Source organism: Lottia gigantea, assembly GCF_000327385.1.
Source record: "Lottia gigantea unplaced genomic scaffold LOTGIsca_14, whole genome shotgun sequence".
Lineage (NCBI taxonomy): Eukaryota > Metazoa > Mollusca > Gastropoda > Lottiidae > Lottia > Lottia gigantea.
The window spans coordinates 3346840-3365009 of NW_008707617.1; the positions used below are offsets into that span (position 1 = coordinate 3346840).

An 18170-nucleotide genomic window follows, 5' to 3' on the forward strand; every position below is an offset into this window, starting at 1 on the left:
TTAATGTTATATCATTAATTAGTTTGTGTCTTTGTAAAATGTGTTGTTATAAACATAAATAAAACTCTTCTCTCTGCAAATCATCGTGATATGGAATATTTATACATAGTATCAACTGAATTTTGTCTATTTGACAACTAGTAAAATCTTGTATCACCACCATTGTCTTGTCAAAATTTTTCTTGTCAGACCATACAGAGATTAATATTGTTGATTATTATTCGTAAAGACCACTTATAACGTCCACACATCATTGCCTTATAGTGTGTTTGTTGCCCAGTAGTAAACAGGATATAGATTAGATAATAGAACCTGGGCTTAAAGAGCATTAATTCCAGTATCGAGATCGACCTAACAAACTTTCTTATGCTCCATATAAGTAAATCTCTGCTTTGAAATTGAAAGATGTGGCAGAAATACCAAATGCTATTAAACAGCAATGCCTACAATCTCAATTAATTCAAAGTATGACGTTTCTTTTCTATTAATATGTTTTAATACAACTGATCAGTAAACACCATATTGGTTACGACGCCAGTATTCAGTTCTGATAACAGAATACATGAATGACAGACACTTTAAAATAAAACACAAGATATCAATAATTTCAACAACTGTTTTCTTTTGATGTGTGAGAAAAGCTTTTATGGAGATTATAATGTGTGGTGTTGTAGGAATGTATGTTAAAAATTGATTTGTTTCAACATTGATAGACAGTGGGGAATGAGCACCTCCTTGCTAACATATTATCATTATAAACTTAAAACAAAGGAATTTAAGTTTTAACTTCAAAAGCATTTAAGATGAGTTTTTTTTCTGAAAACAAATTATTTGAAAAGCTTTTGAGTTGTCAGACCGTTGTAATAGTTGGAAGGTAACCTAGGAATTGACACCGACTTCTAAACACATTACTAAACTACTGGAGAAAAAAACATGACATGAGCGAAATTTCGACGGCTCGAGATCACTTCAACCGGACTATATTACAGCCATGAGGTTGCATGGGATTGTCTGCGGAAATCCTGTCGGTAAGAGTAACAACTGGGGACAGAACAGATCCTTTTTACGTGACAGCTTTATAGTGATGTCACCAGAAAGTCTCGGGGTCTGATAAGAGACTTTCGTAAGGCAGGTTTGATATCTGTCAGATACGTCCCCTAATGAGTTGACTATTTACATCGAGGATTTCCTTATCATTTTATCAGATAAGCTACCTAATAATATTGGGAAACTGTATTAATGGTCATATTTTTAAGATAATATGAAGGTTTAGTGACAAGTGAAGGGCAATTTTTACTATAAGTTATCAGAACGGAAAGTTAAAAATTGGCAACTCACTACTCGTGTAATAACATGTTCCCAAAAAATACTCATTGTCTCAACTCTATCGACAAACTTTTAATGATATAGTAGAGTAAACTATTTTCGTGGATATAAGGATTCAACATCGAATTTCATCAAAGTTAAAAAAACGAATTTTTTTTATGTCTTTGATGTTTCCTCAGATATTCTACAAAATAATTAAAATTGGTTTATTTCGATTTTCTTTATGAATCCTTCACTTTGACCCATATTTCATGAGCAACCAACTCGGCAACGGCGGCAGAATGCGTCACCTTTTTTCGTGTACAATGTTTGATCTATAAATAAGTCTAGAAAAACACGTTGTATGGATACCGGGTGGTAGAATTAACTTCTCTTAGTATTTATCTTTAATATCAAAATTTCATTATAACTAGTGACAATTCCTTCAAAGAACCACGATTTAAAAAAAAATATAGTGTCTGACAAAATCAGATACGTAGCGTGATTTATTGCTAAAAGTCACTGAAACAACATAAGAATATGGTCCACTTTGTGTTCCGTAGAAATTTTCTGCTGACACGGAATCCGCTAGTTGATCACGTGACTTCATTCGTTGGACTACATTCTAGCAGACGACACTTGGAATTCTGATTACCGCTTGGGATTATAAGGAAATTCGGTGACGTTTGGTAATAAGTGAAATCTGCCATTTTGTATTTGTCAAAGTATACGTTAATACATTTTACCTTGCTTGAAACTATTGGATTCATTCTACTAGCTGATATTGTACAGAAAACCCATATTTATCAAAACAAGCAAATGCGGAGGTCACGCGAGGTCGCACATGTAAATTATTAATCATAATCAAATGCACGAAAAATAGGTTTCCACGAAATTAGGTTACTTGACTGTACATTAAGCATCAAAGAAATTTCAAATTTAATTTGTTATCAATAAAAATTCTGTTGAAGATCTTTTATAATTGTCCACCTGTGTGTATTGATACATGTCAATCTATGTATTGACCAGACCAGGTAAATACAACAGTATTATCTGTAATATCAATTTAAATCTTATACAATTTCCATTTACTTCTATAATGTAACTGATAACAGTCACAAAACCTTTTAATAATCTTTACTTCATTAATGGATTTCTATCTAACTTGCGATAAGGTTTAATTTGCTTTCATCGAAATTTGTGACAGCCTTGGTTGACAATCTGTAACTTGAATAGTAAATCGTCAGTATATAATGTACGTATGGTTTCCTATGCGTTTCTTTAGATTTGAACAGATTTGTTCAGATCGTTACGATGAGCTCTGTTCTGAAACTTCTGTAGTCAGACAAAGGCATAATAATAAAATGGTTCCAAGACAGGGCTTTTTGTAACTTCAAACATTATTTGTAGTATTGAAGTCGAATTTAAATGATAACAGATTGGATTGGATCCATTCTGATAAATATGATTGAAATCATTGCGATGCAGGTCATCAGTTTCCTAACGACACCTATGACACCAATGATTTACGTTGAACAAATCACAATGTACATTATGTAAAGATAGAGAGTTGGTATCAATTGTTTTGTTGCAGTTGGGCCAATAATGTATTGTATCGATGTCTGGGAAATGAAAATGAAATGAATGTAGTTTTACGTCCCACTTTTCTGCACCATGTTGTCTAATGAAGACGGGCAACGCCACGCAAGGAGCTATCAGGGAAATTTTGCCCGGACAGCCTGCTCTTTTTCGATTTCCAACTGTCGAGAGATCTTGAACGTACAGCCTGTAGCACACATGTAGCACACATGTCAGCCCCTCTTCCCTGCAACACTGACGACGGGAAACCATCGATGTCTGGTGCAAGAATTCAAGTTCCATTGAGTTTTGCAATATGTTATGTATACATGTTCTTGGTTTATTGAAGAAACAAATGTTGAATTGATTGATATGTTCTTTACTTGAACTATTTGCTAAGCACTTGCAAAGTTAATAAAAGTGCGTCAAACGTGTTTTCCTACACTTGCCATTATTTAGTCATTGACATCCAGACCAACTTGAAGTTGCCTGGTTCCAACTAGGACATTTAAATCACTCAAACTGGATGACAGAGGCTCAATACTTAATATTGAAACCAATCAAATGTCGATAAATCATACCAGGATTAGTAAACTGAACGTTGATTGGTCGATAAACGGACAAGGTAAATCTGGGTGTTGACATTAAGTTTACGTTTATAATATTAAATTCTACACTAAGATAAGAATGATAAATGAACGCAAATGTTAAAATGTCAAAATTGGAAAATATTAAATCGGATTTGAAAATGATATCTTTATTTCGAGGAATAGTATGACCGTATCAAAGGTAAGGTAAAGTTTGAAGATAACATAATCGACCAGCAATAAGCAATTTTTTAATTTGAGACTTGATGGTAACTGATGGTCATAGGTTAAGTACCATTTGAGTAGTTATTGGAAAATTACAAATGTACTGCTGGATGGTAAATAAGCATGGGGCTCTGCCTTTTAGCCACCTTTTTTATTAGTGGTGACACTAAATGGAACACAATTTGCAAAGTTTTATGTAAAGCAGACGAATTAACCTTTAAATCACTTTGTACACAGGTCAAGTTGAGAGTGGGTGTTTTGAAATACTTCAAATGATGAATTATGGTCAATAATGACGAGTGGAATTTGTGTGTTTAGCTATTTCGTAAATAAACAGACATATAATGATTAACATATTTCTCAAACACATTTAAAATTAAAAGATATTTCCAATTATACAGTCTCTGGAAATTTTCTGTGATTTTTTAATCCATGAAAATCATATGATTTTTAACGCAGCCATCTATAAGTTGCATAATATAGTAACATCCACGCACCCAGTAGAGTCTAAAAAGTCTAAAATTATTCCAAATTCAACTATACAAGGTGAACAAATACCGAAGCGCAACATTTTAACGTCTATACTGTCCATAATATGTAACTCACTTTTTCCAATATTTCAGGTATGATGGTCGTATGGAATTAAGGCACTAAAAAACTATTAGCCTCAAAGCACCATGACGACATTCCAGAACCTGCCAAGAAATCCCGTCTATAATGGAGTTCCACCATCTCTTCTCAGAAAAACATTTCAACCAGTTGTGTACGACAGTGACTTGAGATTTGATCACCAAATTATGGACAAATTCGTCGATGATGACGATTTTAGTGACCATGACTCTCATTATTCCGAGGATTTGGAAGACGACTTCCGGTTTCAGTTGTTGAACTGCCCGTCTGGTACGAACATGACTAAGCAACTTTTAAACTTTGCTGATCTGGTAAACAACGATATTAAAAAGTTTTTTGGGCCAAAGAAAGGTTCGGATGACACGTGCGATATCTATGCTGATAAATGGAAGACAATAAAATCTGGTCGTGAACGTTATTATAGAGATTTATTACGTATCGCAGAAGGAGACAATGATCTTAGTAAAAATGGCAAAGATAATTCTGAATATAACCAAAAGATCGTAGATAATCGTCACACATTTTCTGGAAGATTGGATGAACGTTTGGGATTAGGACCATTGAAAGAGTTATTTGATAGAGGATTACATGGAACAAACTCTGAAAGAAAAACAAGAACGGGTAGGGCATCAAAATATGAAAGTGTTCCAATGCATCAAAGACGTTTTCCAGATTCATTTTGGAGACCACCTTCGAACGTTACAAAACGTTATCCGTTGTATATTCCAAATACTCATGTTCAAAATTCCCCCAAACCTCCCGATTTTAGTGATTTGCTGGAAACCTGGACTATGGCAGCTGATAGTGAATTTAATGCAGACTTTTCCAGTGATGTCAACTCGCCAGTAGAATCATTTGTTCATCGACGGCTTTGAGATTTGTTTTTAATATGCAGCGCTATGAACTTGCCAAATTAAAACTGCCAGCAATACTTGATAATTGTAAAGTAAGAGTAATAATATGGATCTAAATTAAATAATTGTTTGTTTCATAAAAATATCTTTTTGGGAGTTGGGGGTGGGGGTTTTAGGGGTGTTGCAAATCATTTAATCCTTCAGTTCTAACTTAAGCGTTTCTAGTGTGTGAAAGCAAATTATTATTCCGATGCCATACTGGAGAATCGATTCAGCATGAAAGAGAGAGGAATCCAGTAGCTAACATATGCTAAATGATAATTGTTTATTGATCATATATACGAAACGGAAATCTTTCTGAAGACATTTTCATACGAAATGTCTTTTTCGGGTACATATTTGCCGTTTGAACCCGTAAAGACACTTTAAATTCGTAATGGAATAATGTTTAGGTGATTCCTCAGAAATGCTTTTTAGTGTAGATGCAACTTCAGTTACCGATAATACATGTCGTTGGGGGTTTTTTTTTTTGCATAACGTGTAGGCTTATTCAGTTATATATTTTTTTTCTTTTTTTGACAATGAATAGTGACTCCTTAGTTGTCGATATAGTTTTCATATACACAATGGGTAGCGGTTCTCTCAGTTACCGATCTATACGCTGTCTTTTTTTGACGATGGATAATTCTTCAGATACACAATGTGTAATGGTTGCCTCAGTTTCCGATATGCGTTCTATTTATTTTTACAATAAATAATAAACTTAAACTATTACAACAGTCACATAAATTTGGAGATAATAAATTATGATTTAAATGTATAGAATAATTATTTAGTGAATTATAAATGGTTGACATTTTGACACATTCTGTTATAAATGTGATAAGGATAAGTTACTATCTATAAAACACAAACAACATTTAAAAACATGATGTAATTCTTGTCAGACTTTGTTTTTTAAAAAAAATGCTCTTTATACTTCTAAAGAAGGTTGTTCTTCAAATCAAGCCACTTTATTGAAAAGCCTGTTCATTTGATTGAGACCTGTAATACGCCTGACCAAAATCAGGAATTTCAGTGAATAGACCCCATTAAGTAAGCTTCAATCTGATCCACTAAATTTGTTTTCAGACATGCAGATTTAGTAGAAAAAAATATTTATGGTTACAGTTGCCATTGTGGGTGGAGTAGGTCTTGAATGGTAAATACAGTAGAGTGATATAGGCGTGAGTTATCAGCAAGGTACAGACAATATTAGAATTTATCATTGAAACAATGACAGGTCCACAATACCCCGTATCAAGATATTACATTCTTATATTATCTTATATACAGGTTTACTTAAATTTTAGATAACTTCGTTTACTTTGGTTTAACTTCATCTTCAAATTTAGAGTGGTTCTTAAATAGTTTTAAAAACTTTGCATTCCAACATGATTCAACATGAATTTTAAACTGTCTCGCTGGAGCCTTACAAGTCGAGGTAGCTAAACCTTGGGTAAGCCAGTAAATCGCTATTAACAATGACTGTGACTATAGATCAATGATAGAACAAAAGTGTAAAGATAAATCAACAACCAAAGTCAGATATTTGAGTACATCTATCAATTAGTCTAATATTTCTATTTAGATTGACCGACAATAGTTCACAACTTCTTTATTAACTCTATTAACTTTATTAAATAAATTAGTCACAGAAGACTTCACCTGAACTCAAAATCTAACATCTACCTGATGTCAGCTATTGTACGGTAAGAAAAAATCCGAAGGCTATGGCTCAGTGAGTTAGGCGTTTTAGATCGCTTTTACAAGGTTAAAAAACCCTGGATTTTTCAACACGTTTTCTTCTTGCTATGCAGTGATGCAGGTCGGAGGGGCTGGCATGGAAAAAAAACAACCAATCGTTAGGATGGGACAACAAAATGAGGCCCCGTATTCTTCAGATCACTGGGCGGTTGGAAATTGAAAAAGAGTAGGCCGAAGGCTAATGTCGCTGTCTTGGCAAAATATACCACATAATAATATATCTAACACTGCATGCCGTTGCCCGTCTTCATTAGGCCATTATAGGTTTCATTTTAATTAGATTAAGCCTACAGTGCTCATTTGATTGAGTTTTTCCATGTCTCTTGTTAATCAAAGAATCGAGAGAAAAAATTCTGTATAGGCCTAATCATATTTCAAATGGTCGATTTTTTTAACGATTGTTATTTTCAGCAACCCAAAGTTAATCCATGCTCGGACACATTTATTCGTGCGAAATATCATGGCGTAACACTCAGAGGGCATAGGCTAATATTTTGTTACCTGTTCTCTGGCTTTTTGACCACCTTATTGAATTTCTAAAAAGACTTCCAAATTGAAGTTGTAAAATAACTTTGTTCTTGTGTTAGTGCGCATGCAACATGTAATAAATTGTCTTTTGAGATTTGGTCAATAAAATTAGTGAGTAAGAGTTCATTATATTTTTATATAAAAATGCCTAAAGCAGGGTCTAAAGTTGGTTTCGATGTTCTTCAAGCTGCTGTATATAAAATGACGGAGTGACGGGTGAGGTAGAATTAATTGTATAAAATTAATGTGAATTTTTTTTTTACAGTAGGCCTATCCTTATCATTCTGTTTGTATTTCATAACTTTTCCACTTCATGTTGGTCTAAAAAGATCGTTCTGGAATGTCACTCTATAAGATTTATTTTATTTTATTTTTTTTTTTCATTTTCTTGTTTGATTTGGGTGTGTTCCACCAGATCTTTGAAAAAATTATCATTGTTGATAGTGATGGGCAATCGGACGAAAATAATAATCGATCAGAGAGGCATAATCGCTTATGTAATCGATTAATAATAGAAACACGTCCTATTTAATGAACATGTACCTGTTTTAAGGCTTTATGAATTAATTTATAGTTCTTTTGTTAATTATGATAGGTTTGATGCAGGTAATTACACTCAACACTCTGAGAAAACAAATTACTTTTTCATTTGCATACCATTTTTTTTGCTGTATAAATTACATAGCAGTTGAAAATTCTGTGGCACTTTTTAATGATGTAGAAGTCTTGCTCTTAATTAAGTATTTTTAATAAAAGTTATACAGTAGTGTTATAAAAATAACTTTGATTCTTGAATTGTAATTTTAATACTGGTACCAAACAAAAATGCAACAACAGTAGCCTGTCTTTAACCTCAAAATAATGTACTCTTATATCAATGCGATGCGCGTCCCTTTGACACACCGGGGGCTTGTTCGGCCATTTTTGGAAAATACGTTGTATATAAAAAAAAATGAATAAATCTCCCTGAAATTAACCAGAATGAAAAAAATTGAAGTCGCAATCAATACGTAATCAACCATTTTTGCCTAATATTAGCGGTCCAAGAATTAGTTATCATAAAAGTCGTAAGGTCAAAGTGACCGAACGTGCCCGGGGCAAGTTCGTTCATCTGGGGGCAAGTTCGACAGTCAAATGAAAAAGAGGCTTTGTACCATCCTAATTTTATGTATTCAAACAATAATAATACACCAGTTGCACCATGACCTAATATCATCCATTTTAGTCGTCAGAGTCACAGTTATGGCAGATGTAATGGACCATGCCGTGGGTATCCACACATTTGACCACATTTTGCATTGAGAAAATTGGATCCACTTTTCTCTTGATTTACTTTTATACCAGGATTCCATGCAAATCAAACACTCTCAGAGTCTACAGGTTCTTTGCGAATTGACTTCTTCTACGGAAAAAGAGACTTTTTAACTGTGCGATTTTTCACACGTTTTCGTATAGAATCATTTTGTTTCACCCTTCGTTGTTTGTGCTCGGATCTTAAGGCTTCTTTCTGCGTTTTCTGCTTTTAGTAGAGTTGCGTTTCGGAGCTTTTGGGTGTGGTTTTATTGTTTCTGGTGAGAATGTTTCACTTGAGTTGGATCGAAGAACTTGATTGTTGACATATGTTTGGTACAATAGATTGAGATGCTATGGTATGATCGGAAACTATTGGATGATGTGGCCCGCAGACAATGCTCTCCGTGTTCCGTGTAAAGTAAGGTATGCAGTGCTCTGAAATTTCAACTCCAGGTCAGCTTGGAAGAGCTTCTAACAATTCCGTCCGATTTTCTCACTACAACGGCCTTCATATTCATAGCATTGCAGAATGCACTCACAAATATGTCACAAGCGTTGTTGCTGTCTGTATTGTTTTTCAGCTAAGAATCCATGTACGGCCTCTGATACGTCTATGTCATCCGTCACACACAAATCTTGATAGAACTCTTCATGATCACGGACTTCGTTGATTAACAACGATCCGAAGTCATCACTAGTGAACGTCCCAGCCCCTGCTGCATGTAGAGAGGAACTGACGGCGTACATCAGGCAATGGCATCACCTCTTACAGGTAAAATTCCAATATTATTGTTCTGTAGGAAGCGGATCTTCACAGGATCGGTATCATCAGATGTGAACATTGAGATTCTTTCTACATTTCCTTCCGAAATTTCCGTCGCCTTATTCGGACGGTCGGTCACTTCGACTGGTGCAAATTCGTCATCGCCGAAGATTTCGCTGTTGAATGGAAATATGCCAGTTTTCTTGAAGCCATTGCATATGTTGATCATGGTCAGTGCCTCTTTACATGGTTCGCAAAAAATACTTGCTATCTCATATATGGTAATCGGCTTCCCTGGATTGCTTCGTAGCCAGATAACTTTCCGAACACGGAAATATCCAAGGGTTGCAATCGATGAGAGCAGTGAGGTGGAAACGAAAACATGGTGATGCCATTTTGCTTGGCATAATCGAGGCATTCAATCGTTAAGTGAGAGTCGTGAATGTCGAGTAAGACCAACACTGGCTTTTCGTTTCGTTTTACGGTTTGACATGATCATAAAAATGTTTTAGAAACAATTAAAAATTGTCACCATTCATCCAACCTGATTGGTGGGTTGTTCCTTTCGTTCCAAGTGGCGCTCCTTGCAAGAAATAGTCCTTAAAATTCACGCGCGGATAGATCAGAAATGATTGAATACATTGAACACTTGCTGATACTCCTGCACATAAGGTCACTGACTGCCCTCTTTCTGCTGACGTCTGCGATCCTACTTGTTTCATGCCTTTACCAGCCACTATTTTATTCGGCTTCACTACTGTTATCACTCCGTTCTCGTCAACATTCCAAATATTGCAAGCTTTGAATTGGTGTTTGTCCATAACATTAGCCAGATTTTGAAAGAATAAAGATACATTGGTTCTCTGCCTCACCGAAATGTCGTCTGCTATCCACTTCAGTTTAATACCTTATTCAGCACAATCTGTGACTATGATAGGCCTACTACCGGTATTTATTTTCTGTGTCAATTCTTAGGCTAGTCTCCGAGAAAAATTAATGAAAGGTGTGACAAATTATCAGGATCTCATTGTTTCAGTCATCCAATCTTTATTATAAGTTAAAATTTATTTTTAGAATTTTTTTTATTATTTGCGGCCTTTCAGTTGGGAATTGATTAGTAAGCTAACATCGTTGGACTTTCAACGACCGATAATCGATTGTCGCCGACATTCAGAACATCACTAATTGTTGATAAGGATTTCTGTGTCTAAAGTGAACAGATTTACATATTTCATCTGCCAAATATCTGTCCAGTTTACTAGGTTGTTGCTATCAGATTGCATTCTTTGTTTTCTCGATTCATCAAGCCAAGGTTAGCCCAGAGCCGTCTATATACGCCGTCTATATACGGCTCTGGGTTAGCCTATACCTAGTTTTGTGTTGTCTACAAAAGAGTTACGTCCCTTGAAAGATATTAATTATGGTTTACATCAATAAGTTATATAACTCGTTGGTTTACATACCAATATCAATTTTATGCCTTACATTAAAACGTGTAATATATATATATTTTTTTTTATCTGGGTGAACTATTTCGAGTATAATAATTTAATCATATATCTTTCCAAATTATCAACAACAAAATCATTTAATTCAAGGGAAATAACATGTGAAATGATCTTCAATAAAGAAAACCTGAAATGGCCTATATTTTGTAAAATGCCCGCCCATGGTTGGTAAAAAAAAATGTCTTATATGTTCATTATTTCTTCAGAATCCAAAATAATACTATCCACAACTGGCACTAGTCGACTCTCTACTGAATAAACTCTTCTTAGTAGTAGATTGTCTTTAATGAAAAAGTAAAGCAATCCACAGATGTAGGAGGTCGTTGAGTCGACTGAGGATTATAGGATTGGCATAAATATAAATTATCAGCCTTGTTTTGAATCTTGAGAATCCCTATATAAATATTTTTAGTGTTTTATCCACGTCACAGACTTTACTCACCTTACTCGTTTTATTTGTAAAAAATCTGTACATAGTTTTTGGAGCCTTTGTGAGTTATAGTGAAAATGAGTGATTTGAAGTTTGAGAAACAGAAGAGTGAATGTCTTTCTGGTATAGATTGGAGTAGAAAAGGTTCAGTTGATATACCAATTGGAGATTTAGTGCAATATATAAACAGTTTAAATCACTATTTTACCACCAGTTCATGTTCAGGCAGAATAATGGTCTTCCAACAGGTAAGCACAATAGTAATTTTACTTGCTAAATGTCTAAATATAAATTTTAAGCAATTCTGGAACCATTAAATGGATACCGGTATTTCATAGATCTTGCCTCAGATTAGTATTTTTGTTCATATTGTTATTACGGTACCGGTATGGATAGATTTACTTGTTGGCACTTTAATGGTGTCTTTTTCCAGTCAACCTAGCTGTAAATGGGTGCAGATAAGCCAGGAAAGATCAATGCCAAGAGGTTTGGCCAAGGACCAGCTGGTAGAAAGGATCCTTAACTGTGAACCTAAGTTGTTATCCTTGTAAAATATTCTTTTTTTGTTTCTGTTAATTTTGGTTGTAATTTCAGAGCAATTGTCAAGTATATAAATTTGTCAGTATTATCTTATTACAGGAGGATAGCAGTATAATACAGAAGAAAGGCTGTCAATGGTTGTATACCACTCATGAAGATGCTCAACTCAAACCTATGGTTAGAATATGTTATATGAGATGAGATAGGGATGGTCCTGGAAAGAGATATTTTAAGCTTACTTGTGAACGATTTTGAAGAAAATATTATGGCTACAAAAAATGAGATCTATTTGAGATATCTAGATTTGGCTCCTGACAAAAAAAGGCTTTTGTTTCAGTGCTATATATTATTTATTTAGGTTGAAAGTTTAAAGAATATAACAGGCAATGCAGTGTTCAAATTTGAACCATTTGTTCTGCATGTTCAGTGTAAATGTATAGAGGATGCTCAAAAATTAGTAAGTTAATGTACAATCTCAAATTTACTAGATTCTAGAGGCATGATAAATCCAAAATTCTAATCTTAGGTTTGGAAATGTATGAATAAGCATACATTTGTAGTTAAAAATAAAATATGTCATTGTAAGCTTACTAACATTATTTTCAAATGCTTGATTAGGATACTGAGCGTTGCTTACATTTAATCAAAGTCTGTGATTGTGTTTCAGCATACAGTAGCAATAGCATCAGGGTTTAGAAATTCTGGAATAACTATTGGTAGTAAAGGTAAAATAATAATGGTAAGTACATTCAATAGTTTTATTGATGTCTTTTTTAGTTGACCAAATAAGTAATAGCCAAACTACAAATTCATAAATAGAATTTACGGTAATTTTCACCCTGTAAATTTGTGGTCGCATGATACAATAACATCTCATGATATTACTGAAATAAGCAAGCTTGGTGTGTAGAGAAGAGGAAGATTGGTTGAGAATTTGAGATGATACATTTGTATTTTTCAACCCCATGTCAGTGATGCAGAGGCTACCTGGAAAAAACATCCAGTTCTTCTATTGAGACAATTGATAGGTGCCTTTTCAATGCAACTTATATGTGAGTCAACCCTCAGTTTTCTATTGAGCTCTTTCAAAGATGTTCTTTTTATACGCCCACATGAAATGGGGGGCGTATATTGCTGTCACTTATGTCCGTCCGTCTGCCCGTCGGACTGTCCGTCCGTCCACAATTGCTCGTAAAAACTCTACAAGACACAATTCTTGACGGATTTTGACAAAACTTGGTCTGAAAATCAGAAGAATCGAAAAACATTTAGTATGAGTTATTGCCCTTGTTTTTGAAAACGCGATCTATTTTTAATTCGTAAACACTCTAGAAGGCACAATTCTTGATGGATTTTGACGAAACTTGGCATGAGTGTTTGTTATCAACCAAGGATAAACCCTATTGAAAATCAGAAAAATATTTAGTATGAGTTATTGCCCTTGCTCTTGAAAACGTGTTCAATTTTAAGCTCTTGAACACTAAAAAGCACGATTCTTGCTGGATTTTGACAAAACTTGGTTTTATTATTCAGTCCTGTGCTGAAGATTGAATATTTGCCTTCTGGAGTTTTCACGAGCTAAAAATTGAACACGTTTTCAAGAACAAGGACAATAACTCATAATCAATATTATTCAGTATCACCCTAAAGAGTTCAAAAGAAGTGTATGACAGAAGGTTGGATATTTCATACTGGTGATTGTTACTGTACTGCTAAATATTTTTATTCAAAAATCAAAGCTGCCAGTGGGCATATATTACCATGCCTGGCAAGCTATCTTTATCAATATGAAACTATCTGTGTCATCATAAGAGCACATTTGCAAAATTGAGGGTACTTTTAGTTGGCTGAACCTTTTCAAGGTTTCTTGACATTTGGAAAAAGTTAATATTATCTTCATTTTCTGTTATTTTAGGCAGTAAGAAGTACACATTCTTTGGAAGTTCCATTATCAATTAAAGGAGAAGTGTTAGTTTCAGAAAAAGTAAATAAATATATTGTAATGTGGAATCATATTAAGCACACTTATTTTAGTTTTGATGTAGTTGATTACGTGTTATAACCTCATGATGTTTCTTTATAAGTAAGGAATTTTAAAAGCAAGATGTATTCAGGAAACATCTGTAAGATTTGTAGTATAATAATCACAAACTTTATAAATAAAATAATGACCATGACATTAATTTGTACCTCAAATAGTTACCATTCTTATTCTAGTATTTATATCATCTGGTACAATTAGCTAATGAAAAATTGCATGAGAACTTCTGCAGAATACAAAGGTAAGCAAAGCCATATGAAAATCATTTTATTGTTTAGAAAATTTAAATGGACAAAATATAATTACAAATGCTTAAAATCTCAAAATTAAATATACCAGTAAATATTCAACTTTTTTTCCAGATTTTATGAGAATTTGAAAGAAATGGTCACAGCACCAGATAAACAACAACATAAAGATGTCAAAAAACAGAAAAGAAAAGAATTAAAGCAGGAACAAGATAGAATAAGACAGGAGAGTAAATTAAATGTAAAAGATTGTCTTTCTACAATGGAAGATGACCTAGATTTGAATTTCATTTGTTTTGATGATAATACATGACATTGACTAGTTTCTATTCATTCGTAATAAAAATTAAAAATCTATTTCAAGATGAAGGTCTATGAACAACATCCTTTCCATGCATTGCAGTTTTATAGTAAATCATATATGGATAACTATAAAGCATATATGACATACATAGAAAAAAAATCCCAATTAGTGTGTCATTTATTAAACAGAAAGAGGATGACAATTAAAATCATTTTCAAATGAGGTTGGAATGTCATAAATCACAATAACTATATGCATACATGTACTAAAATCAAGATTCTATAGGGAAAGTTAATTTGAAATTCATATCTTTTATTTGTCCTTGTCCTGTCAACTGTAATGTATCTGTATATAGTTTAAGTGTAGCTAGTGGTGGAACACTATCTGGTGGACATTCTAAGATAGCAGGAAATGTTAAATGTGGTATGTTATGATCATCTATACCAAATCCTCCATCATGATCATGTCCTGAGAAGTAAGCTATAACACAGGAATATTGGTGAAGAATGTTTAAAACTTCATCATAGTTCCAAAGTAAATTCATAGTATCTATTGGTGTTGACAAGATAGGAAGATGACCTGCAAGAAATGAAATATGACTTGTTTTTACAGGCTGTTTCAAATACAATATAACAATTCAAATTTACATGATTGCAGAGAGTTCTAATGCAAGAAATATTAAGAATATGTCTTCAATTCAAAACCAAACCAATCCACAGTCAAATAAATTTGTGAGCTATATTTTGATAGTTTGTAATGTAATGTGACCTAACAATAAACTTACCTATTACCAGTATGTTTTCTCTCTTATCTTGACTATGTTTTAAAATCTTCTCTAACCATTGTAACTGGTCGTCACTTACACCACCATTAAACTTTACAAATCTTCTATCTAACCCAGTCATATTACCAGGTGAATTTTTATCATCATTAACATTATTATCTAGATACCTCAACCCTAGCTGATGTTTTTCACTGGACTCTGGCCAGCCAATAACTGATATATCATAGGAATCCAGAACAATGATTCGAAAGCATGCATGTGGTAGAAAGGTATAATAAAATGAGGTATTAGGAGATGAAAAATCTTGACACTCTTTCAAACCAGCTGAATACAGTGGAGTGTTGATAAGTTCAGTACGTGTAAAGTTATAGAGTTCATGATTACCAATCAAATGATAAACTCTAAATTTCTCAAATGTTTTTATCACCCAGTCCAAAGATGATTGTGATATTCCATGACGTTTGTTAAATCCATCAATTATATCACCTAAATGAACAATAAATTCTACTTCTGGACTCATTTCTTTCCATTGTTTAACAGCCTTCTTTTGTATTTCCAAAGAATTTCTGTAATATCTTTTTTTAGTTTTTTGAAAATTGTATCCATCATCAAAATTGCCATATTGTAGATCTGATAAAGCAGCAAAAGTTACCAAAGGTTGATTTTTGTTGAAGGTTGTCATTTTCTTCATGGGCTGAAATAGATATTAATAAATCAAATCATCATTCAGTTAAAATTCCTGTTGGAACATGTCAATCAATTTTTAGCCTATGGATTATTACTTAATCTTGGTGCATGAGCCAATAACTATAAGGATCACATAACAATATGTCTAATCTTATTGCTACATACTTTTAAGTACATTTACTACAATGATTTCTGAATTGAATTTTGCAAATCATTTCAGAATGAATTGAAATATCAACTACAACATGCTACTGAGAGTCTTACATTGTCTTTAGGTTGATAAAAATGTTAACCACTAGAAAAGTTATTTACGGAAGCGTATTAGGGCCATTCATTTTTTTTTTTTTAATTTTCAAGTTAGTATGTTGAATTTTCAAGTAAGTATGTTGAATTTTCAAGTAAGTATGTAGAATTTTCAAGCTAGTATCTTCAATTTTCAAGCTAGTATCTTCAATTTTCAAGCTAGTATGTTGAATTTAGTATATTGAATTTTCAAGTTAGTATGTTGAATTTTCAAGTTAGTAACTTGAATTTTCAAGTTATTATCTTGAATTTTCAAGTTAATAACTTGAATTTAAGTTAATAACTTGAATTTTCAAGTTAATAACTTGAATTTTCAAGTTAGTAACTTGAATTTTCAAGTTAGCATGTTGAATTTTCAAGTTACTAAATTGAACATACTAACTTGAAAATTCAACATACTAACTTGGAAATTCAACATACCAATTTGAAAATTCAAGTTACTAACTAATAATGCGATACCTTCAATGAAAGTTTGTTTTTATATTTTATCGATTTGTTTAGCCTTTTAAAACAACATCTGACGTCTGACTTCAAATTTTTCGTAAACAAGGGGTGCGCATTATACACGGGTAAATTGTTTTTTCCAGATTTTAATGGGAAAAGGAAGGGGTGCGCATTATATTCGGAAATATACGGTAACTTGAAAATTCAACATGCTAACTTGAAAATTCAACATACTAGCTTGAAAATTCAACATACTAACTTGAAAATTCAAGTTACTAACTTGAAAATTCAACAAACTAACTTGAAAATTCAACATACTAACTTGAAAATTCAAAAAAAAAAAAAATGAATGGCCCTAATGCCCTTCCGTAGTTACCGGTATTATTAGCAAACATGATTTAACCGAAAAGAAGGTCATTTTCTGGGAGGAAAGTGTGACTATTTCAAAGTTAAATAACTGAACCTTATATTTCTATGGACCCGAAAACATTCTTAAGACAAATGGTATACACTTGAAAATTTTATTTTGAATATTTAGAGCTCAATAGTAAAAAGCTGAGATTTAAGCATAATTTTAAATGACAGAAACCCTTGACAATGACAACACAACCAAACTCAACATCACATGCAACTGAGTTATTAAACCATGCCTGTTACAGACCAAGACCTATTAATACATCTATAAAACATTTCAATGTGGAGCTTCTCTCAAATATGATGAATGACATGACATACCTGTCTCCTTCTTCACTTTTCGTCAAGACTGCCTAGCTATTTTGAAGACAGTGGATTTTATTGCTGAAACACAAGACAAAGTGTCTTTATAGGAAATTACGAATCAACCATTTCTTCCAACACGACACAATTTACATCATTAATAACATGTCTGTCAGACCTTCCCTAGTTTCATCATACCAATGTTTTCATTACAAGTAGGCATAGATGTATATGTAGGCTATATATATTTTACCTCATAAAAATGAGAAATCTTTAGGGGAGATCACACAGAAATTATAAGACACTATTTAATTACTCGAAACTTGAGTTTGGTTATTTCCCATTAAATATCTTACAAATGATTGAAAAAAAGGATTTTAGCTGTACATTAAGGTCAAAAATCACCTAATGTCAATGTTCAAGGTAATTCTTAGCCACTGCTTTTCGTGGGAAATATCAGTATAGGCCTAGATTTAAGTATATAGTCATCTAAAAAAAGACATTGACCCGTTTTTATACGCCCAGATTAGGTGCTCGTATATTGTCGTCGCTACGTCCGTCGGTCCGTCCAGAATTGGCTTGTGAACTCATAATA

The 18170-nt window shown here is 33.3% G+C and overlaps 3 protein-coding genes across 3 annotated transcripts; 2 read left to right on the top strand and 1 right to left on the bottom strand.

Moving 5' to 3' along the window:
- Positions 1-4372: 4372 nt before the first annotated feature.
- LOTGIDRAFT_157604 (hypothetical protein) lies at positions 4373-5200 on the top strand (the record flags this gene model as incomplete). The annotated part of the gene is made up of 1 exon (XM_009049807.1): positions 4373-5200. One exon carries the CDS (start codon positions 4373-4375, stop codon positions 5198-5200), a length of 828 nt encoding a protein of 275 aa, XP_009048055.1.
- Positions 5201-11584: 6384 nt separating this feature from the next.
- LOTGIDRAFT_157605 (hypothetical protein) lies at positions 11585-14333 on the top strand (the record flags this gene model as incomplete). The annotated part of the gene is made up of 6 exons (XM_009049808.1): positions 11585-11755; positions 12147-12224; positions 12406-12504; positions 12715-12786; positions 13963-14031; positions 14265-14333. The coding sequence occupies 6 exons, from the start codon at positions 11585-11587 to the stop codon at positions 14331-14333; spliced, it is 558 nt and encodes a 185-aa protein (XP_009048056.1).
- A 7-nt stretch (positions 14334-14340) lies between these two features.
- On the bottom strand, positions 14341-17631 carry LOTGIDRAFT_149678 (hypothetical protein). The gene is made up of 3 exons (XM_009049809.1): positions 17594-17631; positions 15425-16118; positions 14341-15219 (listed from the first exon to the last, which is right to left on the bottom strand). The coding sequence occupies exons 2-3, from the start codon at positions 16104-16106 to the stop codon at positions 14912-14914; spliced, it is 990 nt and encodes a 329-aa protein (XP_009048057.1). The 5' UTR covers positions 16107-16118; positions 17594-17631; the 3' UTR covers positions 14341-14911.
- Positions 17632-18170: the final 539 nt, after the last annotated feature.